General features: G+C 38.7%; 1 protein-coding gene, 1 non-coding gene and 2 pseudogenes across 3 annotated transcripts; 3 read left to right on the top strand and 1 right to left on the bottom strand.

Moving 5' to 3' along the window:
- Positions 1 to 293: 293 nt before the first annotated feature.
- On the top strand, positions 294 to 366 carry TRNAV-UAC (transfer RNA valine (anticodon UAC)). Its single transcript has one exon. It is a non-coding gene; the product is annotated as a tRNA-Val (tRNA).
- A 566-nt stretch (positions 367 to 932) lies between these two features.
- LOC147298897 (uncharacterized) lies at positions 933 to 4,244 on the top strand (annotated as a pseudogene). The gene is made up of 3 exons (XR_015119884.1): positions 933 to 1,084; positions 2,324 to 2,672; positions 3,446 to 4,244. The product of XR_015119884.1 is annotated as an uncharacterized LOC147298897 (transcript).
- Positions 4,245 to 9,477: 5,233 nt separating this feature from the next.
- On the top strand, positions 9,478 to 15,113 carry LOC147298896 (uncharacterized; annotated as a pseudogene).
- A 1,607-nt stretch (positions 15,114 to 16,720) lies between these two features.
- LOC147298895 (transcription factor FER-LIKE IRON DEFICIENCY-INDUCED TRANSCRIPTION FACTOR-like) lies at positions 16,721 to 18,126 on the bottom strand. The gene is made up of 4 exons (XM_086228859.1): positions 17,611 to 18,126; positions 17,275 to 17,460; positions 16,948 to 17,121; positions 16,721 to 16,828 (listed from the first exon to the last, which is right to left on the bottom strand). Exons 1-4 carry the CDS (start codon positions 18,124 to 18,126, stop codon positions 16,721 to 16,723), a joined length of 984 nt encoding a protein of 327 aa, XP_086084985.1.
- Positions 18,127 to 19,534: the final 1,408 nt, after the last annotated feature.

Here is a 19,534-nt window from a genome sequence, read left to right as displayed (position 1 = left end):
CCCTTAAACGACCATGTAAACAATCCACTGAAAATGTTACATAACTATAGAACATCACAAAGCCTCAGTGATCAGGCCTTTAAAAAAGGAGGAAAACCAACAAGCCACACAGAAGTTCCTCCATTTGGGGCCGAACCTGCTACTCTAGTTTGGTCAATCATGTTTCCCTGGGCCACAACTTGGCTCTAGTTCCACTGCCTTAGGCCCTTGTGGGAATTGTTTTAGGCCTTTTGGCCCATACACCATCCTATCTACTAATATAAGTAATAAATGGAAGACCAAACTGATATGCAGTTGCTGTGGTGTAGTGGTTATCACGTTAGTCTTACACACTAAAGGTCTCCAGTTCGATCCTGGGCAGCAACATCTAAAGTGTTTATTTTGCAACTTAAATAAACAGTTCAAGAATCTTTCAAATTTTTTGGGCCATCGACTGATTAATGCGATTGTTTATTGTAATTTTGCAAATTAAACAACAATAATTGCATTGAGTTGTGCATGTGTTGCACAACACACGATTGTAAGACATGTGAATAGGACACCTCATTAGGACACGTGAATGCATGCCGCAATCCACACTCTTGTTATCGATTTGTTTGAAATGTACAAAAATAATTCATGCATAGTCACACCCACATCATTCTTGTTTTCCTTGGCCTATGTTGGATATAGAGAACACCTAAGGCCCTATTTGGTATTTGATTTAAATACTGTTTTTAATTTTAAAAAATATATCATTTTTTTAAAGTGAAAACTTATTTGGTAGTCCACTTTTTGAAATAAAAATTTAGAAATTATCCAAAAATAGCCCTTTTTTTGCCATTAAAAATACTCCATTTTCTAAATACAACAAATCATCGTTTTCCTCCTTTTTTTTTTTTTAAATCTCCGTCTGTTTTTTTTTTTGGCCACTTATTAATCTCCGTCTTTAACTCTTCGTCTGTGACCCTTTTTTGTTTTTTTTTTCCTCTCTCTGGCTTGGTTTTTGAGTCTGCGATCTTTGTGAATGAGCAATCTCTTGGTCTTTGTCTCCTATGTGGATCCTGTTCTTCTTCGTCTCCCTTCATCTTCTCATCATTAGAAGGTAAACTCTTTGCCCTAGATTTTGTCTTACGATTTTGGGGATGAGTTGTGTGATGGGTTTTTAATGATTTATTCATTATACTCTTGGATTTTTGTTGATTTGTTCATTATTTTTCTGCCTGTGATTTTGGGAATGAGATCTGTAAAATGATATGTGTGATGGGTTTTTAATAATTTATTTATTTTAATCTTGAATTTTTGGTGATTTGTTTATTTTTTTTAATGCCTGTGATTTCGGGAATAAGTTTTAGATAATTTGGTTTGGTCTTGTTTGTGTGGCAGTTTTGCTATGATTTATTTTTATATCTAGTTCGATTTTGTTTGTGACAGTTCTGTTATGCATTTCCTTTTGTAATTCAATGTGGGAGCAACTAGCTTTGGTATAATTGGCCTTGGTGTTATAGGAGCTGAACTAATCTCATTTGGTTCACTCATTTTGTTGTGTATTGGGTGTGGGATTGTTGCACCTTGCACACAAGATCAACTCTCACCTCCCTGGTTGCTTTGGACAGAACAAGCACATACAATTATATATAGGGGAGGGAAAATAATGCAAATAGGAGTAGCTGGGTTCATCAAGGAAAGAGCGTGTGAACTGCTAAGTTCTTTTTAGACATGCTTTGTATGACCATGAATATGAATTATATGATAGAGAGAGGAAGAGAGAGAGAGAGTTAGTTGGAAATAATAAAAGGACTTGTTTGACGGCCAATATTGGCTGCTAGTTTTTCTTGCTTTATGCATTTTAATTGTTTTATATTATATAGTATAATATGAATTTGCATTTGAGCTACTAATTGTTGATTTTGTTAGATTATGGGGTTGGATAGTTTGCATTAACTTTCATACTCATGACAAAACTACATGTTGTATTTGGAGAAAGTATATTGTTAGTTGTTATGACCATTAATTCAAAATCAGATGGGAAATTTGTAGTTGCTGTGACCATTACAAATAAATGCCATGCCGAGTTGGTGGCATGTAAAATTGGATCACTTCTTTAACTCCTTTTAAAAAGTTGTCTAGGAAATTTGTTTTATTTATTTATCATTTCTTCTTTTTGCTTGATACAATATCATACATATTACACATATCATTTCATGTTTCCTTGATAGTATAACCAGAACTTAGTCAATGCTTATCTCCAGCCTGTGCATATGGGTAAATATAATTATGTTTGTTTTTGCATTAGGGGATTGTGTGTGTTTAATTTCTCTTGTATGTTTGTCTTTGGCATTAGGCTATTGAGTGTATGAGATGGCTTCAAAAACCGACCTTGACATTGATGATACAGCTCTATGGCCACCCCTTATTCAAGAGCACTTCATTCACTTATTACATGAATCGGCAAAAAAGGGCTTACAAACCTCAACCTTGGATAAGAATGAATGGGACGGGCATAGGAAATGCCATTTTTACTAAATTTAGTAAGAGATCGATACACTCGCGAGAAGATGCAGTCCAAATATAATAGATTGCGTAAATTACACCTTGAATTTGCAAAGTTAGTGGCTTATACGGGAATGAGGTGGGACCCGAATGCCAACACAGTTCAAGCATTTGAAGAAGTTTGGGCATCCTACATTAAGGTACGTATAAATTACCTTTTATGACTGCTAGTATGTTTCCTAGCTGATGATATTGCATGGTCTTAATTTCCATTTATGAATGGAAGGTTTGATTTCAATGGGATATTCAAGTGAGTCCCACATTTCCTTTTTCAGAATATGGGTCATACTTAGTGAACCAATATATATAATATAGGAGTTGTCCTTTTCTCCATACTCTCCAGGAAATCAAACATCTTGTAAAGCCCTAGATAGTATATTCTATAAATATCTTCAGCGTGCTTCCTGCATGTATTCTGCCCAAGTTAGACCTTTTAAAGTTGTGTCGATCTTTTTTTTGTCAAAACGTTGTGTCAATCTAATGTGCCTTCAGACATTTGGGGTTCAGAGTGATAATAAGATAAGGTGTGTCTTATCTAATGGTTCTAGAGAACTTACAGCACCCCATATGCTTCCTTTAGTCTTTTCAAATGTGTACAAACAGCTAGAAACAACACATATTATGGTTTAACTAAATTAACTAATACTTATTATATTACAAGTACTGAAACTTGCAATCATAATAGAGGTTCAATAAAAAAAAAAAAAAAAAAAAAGAATAACAAGAGGTACCACTGCACTATACCATGATTAAATGGTTTCCTCTTAGCATGAAAAACAGAACACCTTTACCATGATTATATATGCTTGTCCCTTTTTTTATATATGCTTTCTCTAGTATTAGATTCTTATAATCTTTCTTTTTGGTGTTTGCTTTTTATTGACATATTTCTATTGTGTATTCAACTTTACAGAAAAACAAGTTTGCAAGCCGATTTTGAAAAAAAGGATGTCCTCATTATCATGTGCTTGGTGAGATTTTCAACAACACCATTGCCACTGGATAAATGTCTCATGAATCTACTCATTCTCCTCCAAATTCTGAGGATGAGAGAGATTTAGAGACTGAATTTCTCACTTATGGGGCACACATTGAAAATGGGAAAAGAGCTTAATTATAGTGAGGGAGATGAAGCTACTACTAACACACACAGACGTCCTCTAGTCCTCCCAGCTGATCTTCGCCCAAAAAAAGAATCAAGATCATCTAAATCAGCCAAATTGGATGATGCACTTGAGGCCTGGACCAAAACGCTAAGTGCCAAGACTGAAGCATCATTGGCAAGGATTGACCGTCAAAAGAACAAGGAAGTGTCATCTCCTTTGAGAGAATTGGGATCCATTGAAGATTGCATGGAGGTGTTAGAGGCTATGCAGGAGGTGGATGATGATGCATATGTTAAAGCTCTTAAGAAATTTACCAGTCCAGATTGGAGGAGAATGTTTATGAGGATGTCGGATACAAGGAAAAGAGTGTGGCTTAATAGCCTAAAGTGAATGTTTGCTGGCTACTGAATATTTGGGTTGTTGGTTATTGCTTAATTACCTACATAGACTACTGTTAGTTATTACTTAACTAGTAATTAATTAGTGTTTTTTTTTTGTTTAATGAGTTCCAAACGTAGAGATCATATGTGGTCTAGACACTGTGTTATGAGTTTTATTTACTGTAGGCTCTTTAGTAAATAATAGTAGTGCATTTGGGTTTTTTTATTTGTTACTTTAGAACTAAATAGTCAGTCAATCTATCCAATGAATCTTCTTTTGCGGGTCCTCATCTTGAAGCAAAGACCTTGTAACAAATTAATGAAGTAAATGGCATGGGATGAAGCAATGGAAGAAAAAAATAAATGCAGTACGTAAATGGCAAAGGATGAAGCAATGAATGCTATCACCACTCTACCTACCTACATTAACTTCAATTATCTACCTACCTACAGTAACTTCAACCCAAAAAGCTCTTAGCTCTTTTTCTAGTCCTCATAGCTGAATCTCACCAAGCTCTCTTTCTCTTATTAAGGTTGTGAATGACCCAAGAACCCTGAACAAAATCCTCTACATTAGTCCCTCTGCCAACGCCATGTGTCTCTTTGGGAAAAGAAGATTGGCAAAACCCTTGAGAGGATCTATGTTCTAGAGGAGCAACTGCTCAAGAACATTCAAGGTTAGTCACAAATAATGTCATTTTCAAACACTAGTACTAAAATTTAGTATTTAGGAACCACAACCAATGTCATGACTAGTATTTAAAAAGTGTTGTAAATATATTGTTATATGTGGCTATTCCTGTAATTAGTTGTAGGGGCATACTAGTAAATATTCTAAACCTAGTAAACCCTACCTCTATATAAGGATATTTATAAGATGAATAAGAAGACGACTGATATATTCTCTCTGCCTCCTCTTTTCCACAAACCCTAATTTATACATACTTTTACAACACGTTATCAGCACGAGAAGCTCTTTGGATTGTGGATCGCTAAACGAAAGAGGATCATCATTCAATTTGTTCTTCAACCAAGTAGGTTTTATAAAATAATTTTATGTTCATGATTATTTAACCTTGATTGATTGAAAAATCCCCATGAAGCATGAACCCTAAATCTATGTGATTGATTTATTTGGGATTACATATATTTTATTCATGTATTTGGGTTGAATGATTAAACAATAAAAAGAGGAAATTTATTGGGGTGATCGGACACCACCCCGCGCGGCCAGCAGCCGCCAGCCCCCTCACCCACGCGCGCTGCCTGCAGCAACCCTTCTCTGCCAGCAGCAGCCTTGCTGCCTTGCGCTGACAGCAGCAGCCAGCCCTCGCGAGCGCAGCATCTTGCAACCCCTCAGTCCTTCGCTGCCAGAAGCAGTCCCTCGCGGCTAGCAGCCAGCCCCTCGCAGTAGCCTCGCGCAGCAGGCCCCTTATCGAGCAGCCAGCCTTGCTGCTGCCTTGCAGCCCAGCAGGCCTTGCTACCTTGCAGAGGCGCAGCCCAGCAGGTCTTGCAGCAGCCCAGAGGCGAAGCCCAGCAGGCCTTGCTGCAGCTCAGCAGCGCAGCCCAACAGTGCAGAAGCGCAGCGCAGCCCAGCAGTGCAGCGCGGCCCAGCCCAGCAGGCAGCCCAGCAGCCTCGCAGGCCCAGCAGGCCTCCCACGCTGGCAGCCCAGTAGGCCCGCCACGCAAGCGCCACGTCACTCCCACGCTGGCAGCCCAGTAGGCCCGCCATGCAGGCGCCACGTCACCGCCACGCTGGCAGCCCAGTAGGCCCGCCACACAGGTGCCACGTCAGCGCCACACTGGCAGCCCAGCAGGCCCACCACGCCACTGCCACGTGGACGCCACGCAAGCGCCACGTCAGCTGCCACGCGGACGCCACGCAGGCAGCCAAGCCGCTGCCACGTCAGCGCCATGCAGGCGCCACGTCAATGCCACTCCCACGCTGACACATGGCGAGCCTCCTGAAACTTTGTAAAAAAGAGATGTTAATTCTTGCCATGCCTGGGGTTTGAACCCAGGACCTCTTGGGTACCAAGAGTGCACCTTTACCACTGTGCTACTGATAGTTTATTGTTAATATGCAAACCATTTAATATATATACTCTAAATGTCAGAAACTTTTATTCAAACAATTTTGTGGTATTTTTTCTGTTCTACTTGAGTATATGAATATTTTACTTGTTTAAATTTTTGCACTAGAATATATGTGTAGAAATTGCAGGTAATTAATGAACCAGTAGTTCATACATAAATATTGAACCTGTAGCTTCAATAATGCCGTATAAGGAACCTGAAGTTTCCTTCATAAATTCACCATACATGATAAAACCAGTAGATTTTACATGTCTATACCATGTTATAGAAATTGCAGGTAATTAATGAACCAGTAGTTCATACATAAATATTGAACCTGTAGCTTCAATAATGCCGTATAAGGAACCTGAAGTTTCCTTCATAAATTCACCATACATGATAAAACCAGTAGATTTTACATGTCTATACCATGTTATAGAACTTGAAGTTCTTATTTATTGTTTATGGATATTATTGCCCGAAGCACTAATCATGATTATTTGTTCCTTTCAACCAAAGAATGTCAAATCTCAACAAGTTTGATTTTGTCGCTTTGGAAGTTTCCGGAAGAAACTATCTAAAGTGGACTCAAGATGTTAAGCTTCATTTGACTGCCAAGAAGATGAGATCGACAATCAATGCAGACAATGTTGTCGCAGAATCTCTTAAGGCAAGTGCCATGATCTTCATTAGGAAGCATATGGAGGAAGCACTCCAAGTTGAGTACCTCGCTGAAGAGGATCCACGAGCTCTTTGGGTTGCTCTGGAAGAGCGGTTTGACTATCAAAAGACCATTTTCTTGCCTGAAGCAAGACATGATTGGCAGAACATTCGTTTCCAGGATTTCAAATCCATGAATGAGTATAATTCGGAGATCTGCCGGATCCGGTCGCTCCTCAAATTTTGTGGGGAGGAGCTCACCGAAGCTGACTTATTGGAGAAGACTTTCTCCACCTTCCATGCCTCATGTTTGGTCTTGCAGCAACAATACAGGGAGAGGAATTTTACCAAGTTCTCGGCATTGATCACCACTCTGTTGCTCGCTGAAAAGAACAACAACTTATTAATGAGAAATGATCAAGCCCGACCTGTCGGTACTAAAGCAGCACCATTGCCTGAAGCAAACGCTGTTGCTTATCGCGAAAGAGGATACCGACGTCATAGAAAGGGCGCAAAGTCTGACCGCCCGAGATATGGAAGGAAAGGTTCTCAGAGGAATGGCCTGTATGACGGAGGCCAACGTGGCCATGGCCCACGTGGTAGAAACCACGGTCCCTCGGCCCTAAGAACTCGAAATGAGAGGAACACTGGTCCAGCCCTTCGCCACCAGAATCAGAATCAGAATGATCTCAATTACCGATGTGGAGGAACTGATCACTGGTCTCGCACCTGCCGTGCATCAGCGCAAGCTGTAAATGAGTATCACGCCAGTCGCGGAACTCGAGAGACCAACCTCATTGAGGGAACATGTCCTATGGATACCACCTTAGAGGTCACTGATTTCCAGACTGCTACTGGACACTTCGAGGACTAGAAACTCGATGACATGGATATGATCGGCGCTTGTGCCGTATTTATTTTCTGAATAATGTTTTTCTTATTCAGATTATTTTGGTGATTTATGATTTGGATTCTTTGTTTTGGAAATTTGGTTATGCTCGAATATTATTTAATTCAATTAAGTTATTTTCATACATGTGATCTATTGAATTAAATTTATGAATAAGCATGTTTAGTGGGGAAGTTTGTTGTCTGGCAGACAGTGCTACTACGCACACCATACTTCAAGATCGGAAGTATTTTTCAAACTTATTGCTTACTCATACCTCTGTGACAACCATATCAGGCCAATCCAACCTGATAGAGGGCAATGGCAAAAGCCCATTTTTATGTTGTCCAATGGTACTGAATTACCATTAATGAGGCCTTATATTCTCCAAGTTCCAGAAGAACGTTGTTGAGTTATAAGGATATTCGAGCCAACGGTTATCACGTTGAAACCACTGAGGAAAATGGAGTGGAATATCTTTGCATAACCTCCAATTTGTATGGCCAGAAGCGTACATTGGAGAAATTGAAATGTCTATCGAGCGGTCTCTATATGACCACCATTAGATCGATTGAGGCAAATCACATAGTTAACCAGAAGTTAACCAATTCGAGCAGTTTCTTTCTATGGCATGACCGGTTGGGATACCCAGGTCAAAGTATGATGCGCCGTATCCTCAATTCATCACACGGGCATCCCCTTACTAATAAGGATCTTGTGTTTAGTGACACACTATGCCAAACTTGCTCACTCAGAAAGTTGAATACTAGACCATCATATGCAAAGACTAGTAAAGACTCCATCTTTTTTCTTGCAAAGGATACAAGGGAATATTTGTGGACCTATCCAACCACCATGCGGACCATTTAAATATTTTATGGTTTTGGTTGATGCATCGACAAAGTGATCACATGTTACACTATTGTCCACAAGAAACGCTGCTTTTGCTAAACTTCTCGCCCAGAAGGCTCACCACACGGATTATCCTATAAAGTCCAGAAGATTTGATAATGCCGGAGAGTTTACATCAAAAACTTTCGATGATTATTGCATGCCCCTAGGGATTAATGTTGAACATCGAGTTCCCCATGTTCACACCCAGAATGGTCTCGCAGAAGCGTTCATTAAAAGATTACAAATGATCGCACGAACCTTGGTTATGCGCACCAAGCTTCCAATTTCTGCGTGGGGCTATGCAATCTTGCATGCAGCCATGTTGGTCCGGTTGAGGCCCACTGCTACCCAACCTTACTCCGCGTTACAGCTGGTGACTGGGTACGAACCTGACGTTTCGTACTTACGCGTATTTGGGTATGCAGTTTACGTGCCAGTTGCGCCGCTACAACGTACCAAAATGGGTCCTCAACGAACGATGGGCATATATGTCGATTATGAATCCCCATCCATTATACGCTTTTTAGAGCCCTTGATAGGCGATCTCTTTACCGCTAGATTTGCGGATTGTCACTTTGATGAGACAGTCTTCCCGCCGTTAGGGGGAGATATGAACGTCACCGTTCCTGAAGAACGACGTGAATTGACGTGGAATGTCCCCACTATGTCTCATCTCGATCCCCGAACCGCACAATGTGATAGTGAAGTGCGGAGAATTCTAGATCTACAGAGTATAACTCATAATATGCCAGACGCATTCTCTGATCTAGCTAAAATGACGAGATCACATATACCTGCTGCAAATGTGCCTGCAAGGATATCCGTCCCCGAAGGACGTGTCGTCCCAGGAGGACGTGTCGTCCCAGATGGACGAGGTACAACAATAGTGGCTAACCAGTCATATGTCCCTGCCCAGAAGTGAGGTTGACCACTAGGTTCGATGGACTCTTATCCCCGGAAGAGGATACATTTGGCACAAATGAGTCCCCTTGACATCGCGATCTCAATCGATCCATCTCACGAAATAGTTTCGGATTATGGGTCCGTCCCAGAAGAGACGACGTTGGGGGACGCTCCAACGTTAGAACCCACTCTCAAGAACATAGAGATCTCTATAAATTATGCATGCTTAAGTGAGCTCTGGAATCGAAACGAGATTATCATCGATGATATATTTGTATTCGCGGTAGCTACCGAAATCATAACTAGTGATGACATCGAACCTCACTCCGTTGATGAATGTCAACGTCGAGACGACTGGCCAAAATGGAAAGAAGCAATCCAGGTCGAATTAGATTCCTTGACAAAGAGAAAGGTGTTTGGGCCTGTCGTTCCTACACCTTCCCCATGTTAAACCTGTAGAATTTAAATGGGTATTTGTAAGGAAGCGTAATGAGAAAAACGAGATTGTGAGATACAAGGCTCGTCTAGTGGCGCAAGGATTTTCTCAACGCCCTGGGATTGATTACGAGGAAGAGTATTCCCCCGTAATGGACGTCATAACGTTCCACTACCTTATCAGTTTGGTAGTTTCCGAAAAACTGAGTATGCAGCTTATGGATGTGGTCACTGCTTATCTCTATGGGGATCTTGATACAGAGATATATATATGAAAGTTCCCGAAGGACTTAAGACACCCGATGCAAATAGTTCCAGACCACGGAACACGCTCTCCATTAGTTTGAGGCGTTCGCTTTATGGATTGAAACAATCTGGACGGAGGTGGTATAACCGTCTAAGTGAGTATTTGATCGGGATGGGATATGTGAATAATGTTCTATGCCCTTGCGTGTTTATTAAGAACAAGTTCCGGCTTTGCTATTGTAGTTGTTTATGTCGATGACATGAATCTAATTGGTACTCTTGAAGAGATCAAGTAAACAACTAAACACCTGAAGTTGGAATTCGAGATGAAAGATCTTGGGAGAACGAACTTCTGTCTCGGCCTGGAGCTCGAGCACCGTGCAGATGGAATTTTGGTCCATCAATCGAATTACATCCAGAAGATGTTAAGGCGCTTTAATGAGGATAAAGCGAAGCCTTCTAGCACGCCCATGATCGTCCGTTGCCTAGATCCTAAGAATAATCTGTTTCATCCCGTAGATGATAACGAAGAGATATTGGCACCAGAAGTCCCATATCTAAGTACAATAGGCGCATTATTGTACTTGTCTCAATGTACTAGACCGGACATATCATTCGCTGTGAACTTGTTAGCTAGATGTAGCTCTGCGCCAACACGCCGCCACTGAAATGGCATAAAAGACATTTTCCGTCACCTTAGAGGTACGACGGATATGGGCTTATTCTATCCCTAGCTACGCATCAAGGAATGAATCGAACCCCCTCGATCCTCGGAATGATGTCCGCCTTTTGGATATGCTGACGCAGGGTATCTATCAGACCCGCATAAGGCGCGTTCTCAAACTGGTTATGTCTTTACTATTGAGAATACAACAATATCTTGGAGGTCTACGAAACAGACCTTTGTTGCTACCTCTTCGAATCATGCTGAGATTCTAGCCCTTCACGAAGCAGTTCGTGAATGTATATGGCTAAGAGCAGTTTCCAAGCATGTTCGAACTACGTGTGGGCTGAATTCCACCACTGATGAACCAGCGATTATCTATGAGGATAATGCCGCTTGCATCGAGCAGATGAAGACAGATTTCATCAAAGGAGACAACACCAAGCATATTGTACCGAAGATCTTCTTCAATCAACAGCAACAAGAGCATCAGATGATTGAAGTCAAGCAGATCCGATCTCAAGACAACCATGCAGACCTCTTTACCAAGTAACTGCCAAAGTCCACGTTCTTGATGCATGTTCGAGGTATTGGGTTGCGTAGATTGGCTGATTTACCTAGTATGTAGTCTTCAGGGGGAGTCGACATTAGGGGGAGTATCCTGAAGCATACTCGCTTGACCATCGTGTACTCTTTTGTCCTTCGTCCAGGGTTATTTTGTCCCACTGGGTTTTGTTACCTGGCAAGGTTTTAATGAGGCACATCTTGGCATGGTCACCTTACTCATACTACATCCTGAAGATGTGTTGATCTGATATATATGCATTTGCTCATCTTTTCCCTTCGACCACGGGTTTTTCCCATTGGGTTTACCGGGCAAGGTTTTGGTGTAGCAACTCTAATGCACCCCGCTCCCATTGACATACTATTTGCTTATGATCCAGAAGATATGACTTCACCTACTTTCGAGGTTCTGATGCGACTACTCCACACTCATGCGCGTTGCACTCTTTTTCCTTCGACCAGGGTTGTTTTTGTTCCCACAGGGTTTTTATTACTTGGCAAGGTTTTAACGAGGCAACTTAGAAGCGCATAGCAGAGACAACACTAATGACATGGAATATCCAAGGGGGAGTGTTGTAAATATATTGTTATATGTGGCTATTCCTGTAATTAGTTGTAGGGGCATACTAGTAAATATTCTAAACCTAGTAAACCCTACCTCTATATAAGGATATTTATAAGATGAATAAGAAGACGACTGATATATTCTCTCTGCCTCCTCTTTTCCACAAACCCTAATTTATACATACTTTTACAACAAAAAGTAGTTTTTTGGCTTCAGTATGTTAAAACTAGAGGGTTTTGTACGTATTTCTTAAAATGTAAGATGAGGTTATCAATTTAGAACTCCATTTACTGGACGTGGGTAGGGACAATGCTTAGAATGTCAACTATTGTCAACTTAAGGCATAAGTTTGTCAAGAAAATCAATGATATGCTGCAAGTTTATATTATTGAATATAGGTTTGTTGAATCGGGTTAGTTTATTGATACTTATCAAGTTCCAATACAACTTGATTTGTATATATATAACTAGCTTATTTTTGTGTGTTTATTATAGGATAAACCCAAATGAGATTGACAATGATGATTTAGAGAATTCACTTAGAGAGTTGCCCGTAATTACAAATCTACATGAACATCACTCACGTTTAAGTAAAGAGCCGTGTAGGACTTCACAACTATCAAGTCGTCAATATGTGATAGAGTTGTTGAATGGGCATCCTAATAGGTTATTTGATTTAGTAAGAATGAACAAGGATACATTTGTGAACTTGTGCTCAACACTAAGGGGGTCCGATTTTTGACAAGATGATAGATCAGTTTGTGTCGAGGACACATTGTGTATGTTTTTGTATACTATTTGTCATACAGTTCGCAATAGGGTGATTGTTGAGATATTTCAACATTCTAAGAAGAATGTATCAAGACAATTTAAAAGAGTTCTCAAAGAAATATGTCGACTTGGCGCTCATATAATTCAACCTGAAAATATAGATAAGACAACTCTTGAGATCATGGGAAGTCCCAAATATTATATGGTTTGAGGTATTAAATTCTATTAGTATTAGTATATAATACATGTAAATTTTATAATTGTGCTAAATCTATTATAGTTTGGTACTAACAGTGATTATTTGAATTGTCACTTGGTAGAACTGTATTGGGGCAATTGATGGAACCCATATCAGTACATGAACACCTGCATCGAAGCAAGTCCCATATCGAGGTAGAAAAGTGCAGATGACACAAAATGTTATGTGTTGCATACGTGGTAATGAATTTGAATATACAAGAGGCATTATATTGTGAAACAATGATAGTTATGAGTTAGTTTTGAGAACGTTGTGTTAGAGTTTGTGCGAGGATTCATGTCTGCTTGTGCATTGATTCGCTCTGCACGAGAAGTGGCGAGCATTCCTATCTGTTCGTGCATCGATTCGCTCTGCACGAGAAGTGACGAGAATTTCTGCCTACCAGTGCGTCGATTCGCTCTACACGGGAGGTGGCGAGCTTACCTGCCTGCCCGTGCATCGAGATCACTCTGCACGAGAAGTGGCGAGCTTACCTGCCTGCCCATGCATCGAGATCACTCTGCACGAGAAGTAGCGAGCTTATCTGTCTGCTCGTGCCTATGCACTAGATGTGGCGAACTTAATTACCTCTGTGTATGACCAGCAGTTCCTTGGGTACTAGTGTAGCGTGAGGTTTCAGTTGTCGTGCAGTTTGATAAACAATTTTGCATCAGTAAACATTTTAAATGACAGTTTCAGTAAGACATTGCGTTTTATTTCAGACATTTTAATAGTTTTACAGCTTAAGAGTATTATTTATTTTTCTGAGTTCGATTTACAGTTTTGAGATGATTTAAAAATAGATTTGAGAAATGGTTTTAAAATTGGGAGATTTAAAAGAGCGATGTGAGTAAAATTAGATAGTTTGATTATTTGCTTGGTTTGCTTTGTTAGCTAAAACTTGGTAAAGTCTAGGCTTGAATCCTGAAGATAGGAATGTTGATGATTAGCATTGAGATTATGGGTTTTGATTTGTGGTTTGTATTATCGTGAATCAGTTGGAGATATGGTATAGGCATATAAATTATGTTTGAGATTAATAGTGGATGATTAAGCTTGAATTGTTGGAATGACTATTACATTTTTACTGATGGGATTTTATTGTGGAATTAAGGAAATTTGATTTATCATGATGCTTGAATTATCGGTGAATGAAATATTATGTGATTGAGTAATTATGGATATTATTGTGGATTATTATTGAGTATGAAAATTGAGGAAATGTTGATGATGATTGTTAGGTCAATTCACTCATACGAGCTCTAGTGAGCTTACCGGATTGTTTGTTTGAATGACTCGGTGTACCATAGACATGGTGCAATGTGGTTGTTATTGTTTTGCAGGTTAAGCAGATTGAGGAAGCATTGGGGAGAAGATGAGGCAATGGGACCCACCAAAGATTTTATTAACTATTTTTTTTACAATGGTGTGTTTAAATGTTTTTGGAGAAACTGTATTTATTTATGTTTATGTGCATGGCTCAAAAAAAAAATAGATTTAAAAGTTTGATGTTCAATATTTTTATGGGTCCGAGGTTCGGGGCATTACATTATGTGTGCATGTTCCTTTGACACGTTTATCTATACAGGATGGGAAGGAACAGCTAATGATCGACTCAAGAGTGTTGATGGATGCAATAAATAGAGAAGAGAACTGGTTTCCATTGCCTAAGGAAGGTATAAAGTTATTCAAATATGTTTAAATTATTTTAACATAATATATAATATATTTTAATAGTAAAATAATTAATTGCATTGTTCTTCAATAAGAAAATATTATGTTGTTGATTTCGGATACGCAAATATACCTGGATTTCTCACACCATATCGTGGACAGCGTTATCACTTGCGTGATTATAGAGGAAGAAACAGACAACCAAGAAACCCAATGGAATTATTCAACTATAGACACTCATCACTACATAACGTTATTGAATAGTGTTTCGGAGTGCTTAAGACTTGTTTTCCTATTCTGAAGTTAATGCCCAATTATCCACTTAGGAAACAACGATTTATTCCCATTGCATGTTGCATAGTGCACAACTTCATTAGAATGCAATCAAGGGGTAATAGAATATTTCATCAATACCAAGCTGAAGACCTTGATGTGGTAGATGAAGAAAGCTCGAGGGCAAGTCAAGAAGGGGCAAACATGGACTTGAATGAGGAAAATCAAATGACTGATATTTGAGATCACATAGATGGGGCTATGTGGCTAGACTATGTTAATAATCGGTTTTAGAATTTCTGTTAAATTGAACTTTTTGTTATCTTGGATGTTTGAATGATTCTTGAAGTTGTGTTAATTTGAAGTAAACTTTGTATTATTTTGAATGATTCTTGAATTTGTGCTATGAAATTTTGTTATCAATCTTAGGTTACGAACCTTGTGCATAGAGTCTCGAGTCTTGGGTCCGGGATCCCGGACCTCGGTTCTCGGATCTCAGATCTCGGATCTCGAGTCTCGAGGGTTGGGTATTGAGTCTTGAGTTCAAACTCTAAGCCTAAATTCTTATACAAACAACATATTGAAAAAAAAAAAAAAATTTTATTTTAAAAAATATCAACCAAACAAGTTTTCAAATATTTTAAAATTTTAAAACAGTTTTTAAGTTCCATACCAAACAAGTTTTCAAATTTTAAAAACATAATTTAAAATATCATATTTTAAAAATGGATCCATGTTTTTTAATTTTTTTTTTTTAATTGGATACCAAACTGGGCCTAAACTTTTCATTTAAATCGAAAACACAATGTTGTACTCTTTATATGTTCACAATTATATGACCAAATGAACTTGAATATATTAATATTTTGTGCCGATAACTCTTAAATGATGATAAAAGAAATGAATAGTTCATATAATTGGATCGCAATAAGGACTTCTCACATCAAAAATTATTTAATTATTTGATTAAAGGGTGACGATTTTAACACCCCAATTTTGTACGTTTACACTCATTTCTTTGTTTTTATCCCTTGATAATTGAGCAAATAAATGAAGAAAAATAAAATAGAGGAGTGTAAGTGTACAAAACAAGAGTGCAAAAATTGCTACCCTTGTTTAAATTACGATAATTTCAATACTTATTAGAAATATTTTGTTTGTCTATTTAATTATATTAAATATCACAATTATGTCTTTTTTTTTTCTTACATCATAATTATATGTCTAAATTATCTATGATTTAACTTATTCTAAGCAATAATGAATGATCTCCTTATATACTTCACAAGCAGCAGCTAGTTCAGGACTCCATTTACTAGCCTCACGAATAATTTCATTACCCTCACGAGCAAGATCACCTCTCTCATTATGAGCTTGTACACATGCTTTTAGAGCTACTTGATTAGCTACGGCACCAGGTGCATTTCATCCCTAAGGGTGTCCTAAAGTTCCGCCGCCGAAGTGTAGTACAGAATCATCTCCAAAGATCTCGGTCAGAGCAGACATATCCCAAACGTGAATACCCCTTGAGGCCACAGGCAAAACACCCGGTAGAGAGACCCAATCCTGAGTGAAATAAATACCGCGACTTCGATCTTTTTCAATAAAATCATAACGTAGTAAATCAACAAAGCCTAAAGTAATTTCTCTTTCCCCCTCAAGTTTACCTACTACGATACCAGAGTGTATATGATCTCCACCAGAAATACATAACGCTTTAGGTAGTACACGATTCTTCTGTCTAGATGTATGAATGAAGATTTAATAAATAGGTGGTTTCATAAATCACAATAAGGAGTGCCCCACAATGTGTCTTTTATTAATTTTAGCTAAGAGAGCAGGAGATTTAATTAGGAAGAAAAGGTTGATTGAACTAATTCAAATCCTTGGTTGAGAAGAGCCCCAATCAACCAACTCCTCAAATTTGGCAAGGTAACCTCCTGGTTACACTCTTTTACCTAATTTGATTAAACGTAACAGTTGTCAGATGAAATAGTAAAAAATAAAAGAAATAAACTGATGAAAGGTAGAAGAAAGATGATATATCATTGACTTGAGATAACAAAAAAAAACTTACATTCAAATTAGTTGTGAGTACATAATTTTCAAAAGCAGTAGCCACGCTGGAGTTGCGAACATTGAAGATTGTTAGGGACTCAAGAACCTTGTAAAGTGATGCAGGGACCCCAACTCCCTTCTCGCACACCAATTTCACATAAAATCCTCTTTCCTCCACTTGAACTAGGTTCACCTACTTAGTATAGAAATAACATATATTAGAGTTACTATATATATATAATGTCACATGCAATTGGCAATTTTCTTTTGTGGGTGATGATCTCATTAACTGATAATTTATTAGAATGGCATGAAAATCAATATGACATTTATATATAGTTTGCACCTGAATTATTTTCTTGGAATTTGCAATTTGAAACTTTTTAATGCTTCCCATAAATCCATGATCAGCTGTCTCTGGGCCAACTAAGGATGCTTCAAGATCTGCAATCTCATCCTTGAGCTTCTTTGCCTGCATTTGCAGCTCTCTTATACACTGTGAAGCATCCCCAACAATGGAGGCCTTATCCATCTGCATGCACAAAGACCAGCATTAATTTATATATATAATTAATATAAGCCCTTAATTAGTTACATTTGAACATATATAAAAAGAATGCATGTAGTCCAGATTAACAGTGTGACGTCAATATGACGTCAATATGACGTGATATAAATATACCTTAGTAATATTAGGAACCAAGGCCCGCAACTCATAGAGATTCTCCCTCATCCTCCCCCTCCTCCACCTCTCAGAATTCAAAGTTCTTGATGTACGGACGTATCCCTTTGTCTTAGCTCTACTTCCTGAAGATACTTCCCCAAAATCATTATTATTCTTATTGGCCACTTCTTTATCCGGACCCTCTTTCATCACGAATCCCCCTTCAAAACTTGGACCATACCCTGCAGCTTTGATATAATTATTATTAGCATTAAACATATCTGCAGCTGGAGGGGTGGTCGGACCAAATATGTTGTAATGATCACCCATTATTAAGCTGCTGCAGCCACTAATAAGGTTGTGATCACAATCGAAATGGACATCTGGGTTTTGATCTTGATTACTGCCCTCGACGATAAGATTATAAGCAAACTGATGATCATGATCATCAAAGTTGACACCATCGACGTCGGTGAAATCATGAAACTCTAAGGCTCCATTAATGGTGTGCATGGAGGCATCGATACGATGCATTGTTACCAAAGAAAGTGTATATTGGAGGAGTGTGCTCGAAGTGTGCAAATAATGGGGTGAGATACTAGTATTTATATATATATTGGATCAGTTTTCATATACGTATTATGTATTGCATATATGCTCAGGTTTATGCGGTGAAATACTGGAGGAGGTGATATTTAATTGATTGTCAATCAGATATTTCTGTTTATAATGACATTCGGATAGATCCAAATAAGACATATAGAGAGATTCTCCATCAGTTATTTATGTATTTGCATATTTACTTACGTGTACGGTTCGAACATGCAAGAAGCAATTTAAAAACCAGAAATTGGGAATCACATCTCGATCTAGACAAATCTATTTTTCAAACCGCGTGTTTTTGGATTTTAATATTAGTTTTTGACTTTATATATTAATTTGCAGGCCGGCCGGTACACTATTATTAAATTATGAATATGTAGACCGGTAGGTACGTATGTTATTTTTTGTAAGTATATATATTAATATTAATATGTATGTGACCGTAATAGCGCCATGTAGTGTTATCTAATTCACGTATTATAATATAAGTGGACAATGAGTTTATAATTAAATTTAGGGTTTAAGGTTTTTAATTTTGATTATAGAAATGTTGAATAGGTTATACTGCCACGTGAAATTATGGTCACACAAAATAATTTCTCATATATTAGATATTTATGTACTACTTATAGAGTTGACTTTTGAGATTTTGAATGCTTGAAGCAAACCATAAAAATAGGGCCCTCAACCATCCATATATATTAAATTTTTTTTTTTTAGCTTTTTCATTGGATTGTTCTTATTTTTGAATTGGGTTTAAAAAAATTTTAGTAAACTATTCAAAACCCCCTATTAGTCACTTAAACTCTCCCAAAACTCCCTGGTCAACTAACATCCATCTATATTTGACCCACATTTTTTTAAATATTCTTATTATAACCCTGTTATTCAAAATCAGTTTTCTTTTTTAATTTCTCTCATCCTCACGCGCGCTCTCTCTCTCTCTCTCTCTCTCTCTCTCTCTCTCTCTCTCTCTCTCTCTCTCTCTCTCTCTCTCTCTCTCTCTCTCTCTCTCTCTCTCTCTCTCATTCCTGCACCTTCTCTGTTCTTTCTCCTCCGCGCGCGGCTATCGCCGACCCGTGCGGCGTCGTCCGGCAACGGTTTCCAGCAAGACCACCACCATCAGCTTCGTCTTTCTCTCCTCTTCCTCCCTCTGTCATCACTCGCCCAGAATCAAGCGCAAACAGCCCAGATCGCCGTGACTAGGATCGGTGGTGCTCGCCGGCGATCTGCCTTTTTCGGCGGAGTTGGAATGCCAAACCACCCAAGCCTTCTTCCTCTCGACGTCCTGAGCACGATGGTGTGCTCGGATTCTCCATCCGATCAGCCACGGCGGCAG

Source organism: Dryas octopetala, chromosome 1 (assembly GCF_963921425.1).
Source record: "Dryas octopetala chromosome 1, drDryOcto1.1, whole genome shotgun sequence".
Taxonomy (NCBI): Eukaryota; Viridiplantae; Streptophyta; class Magnoliopsida; order Rosales; family Rosaceae; genus Dryas; species Dryas octopetala.
The sequence above is the reverse complement of the archived record's forward strand: the minus strand, read 5'-3'. Positions and strand labels throughout refer to the sequence as shown.

Excerpts from the sequence above, each read along its gene's own strand:
- LOC147298895 (XM_086228859.1), bottom strand. The coding sequence starts at position 18,126 with ATGCATCGTATCGATGCCTCCATGCACACCATTAATGGAGCCTTAGAG. Across the intron at positions 17,461-17,610 it reads TGGTTCCTAATATTACTAAG|ATGGATAAGGCCTCCATTGT; the intron begins GTATATTTATAT and ends TTGTGCATGCAG. Across the intron at positions 16,829-16,947 it reads TACTCACAACTAATTTGAAT|GTAAAAGAGTGTAACCAGGA; the intron begins GTAAGTTTTTTT and ends TAATCAAATTAG.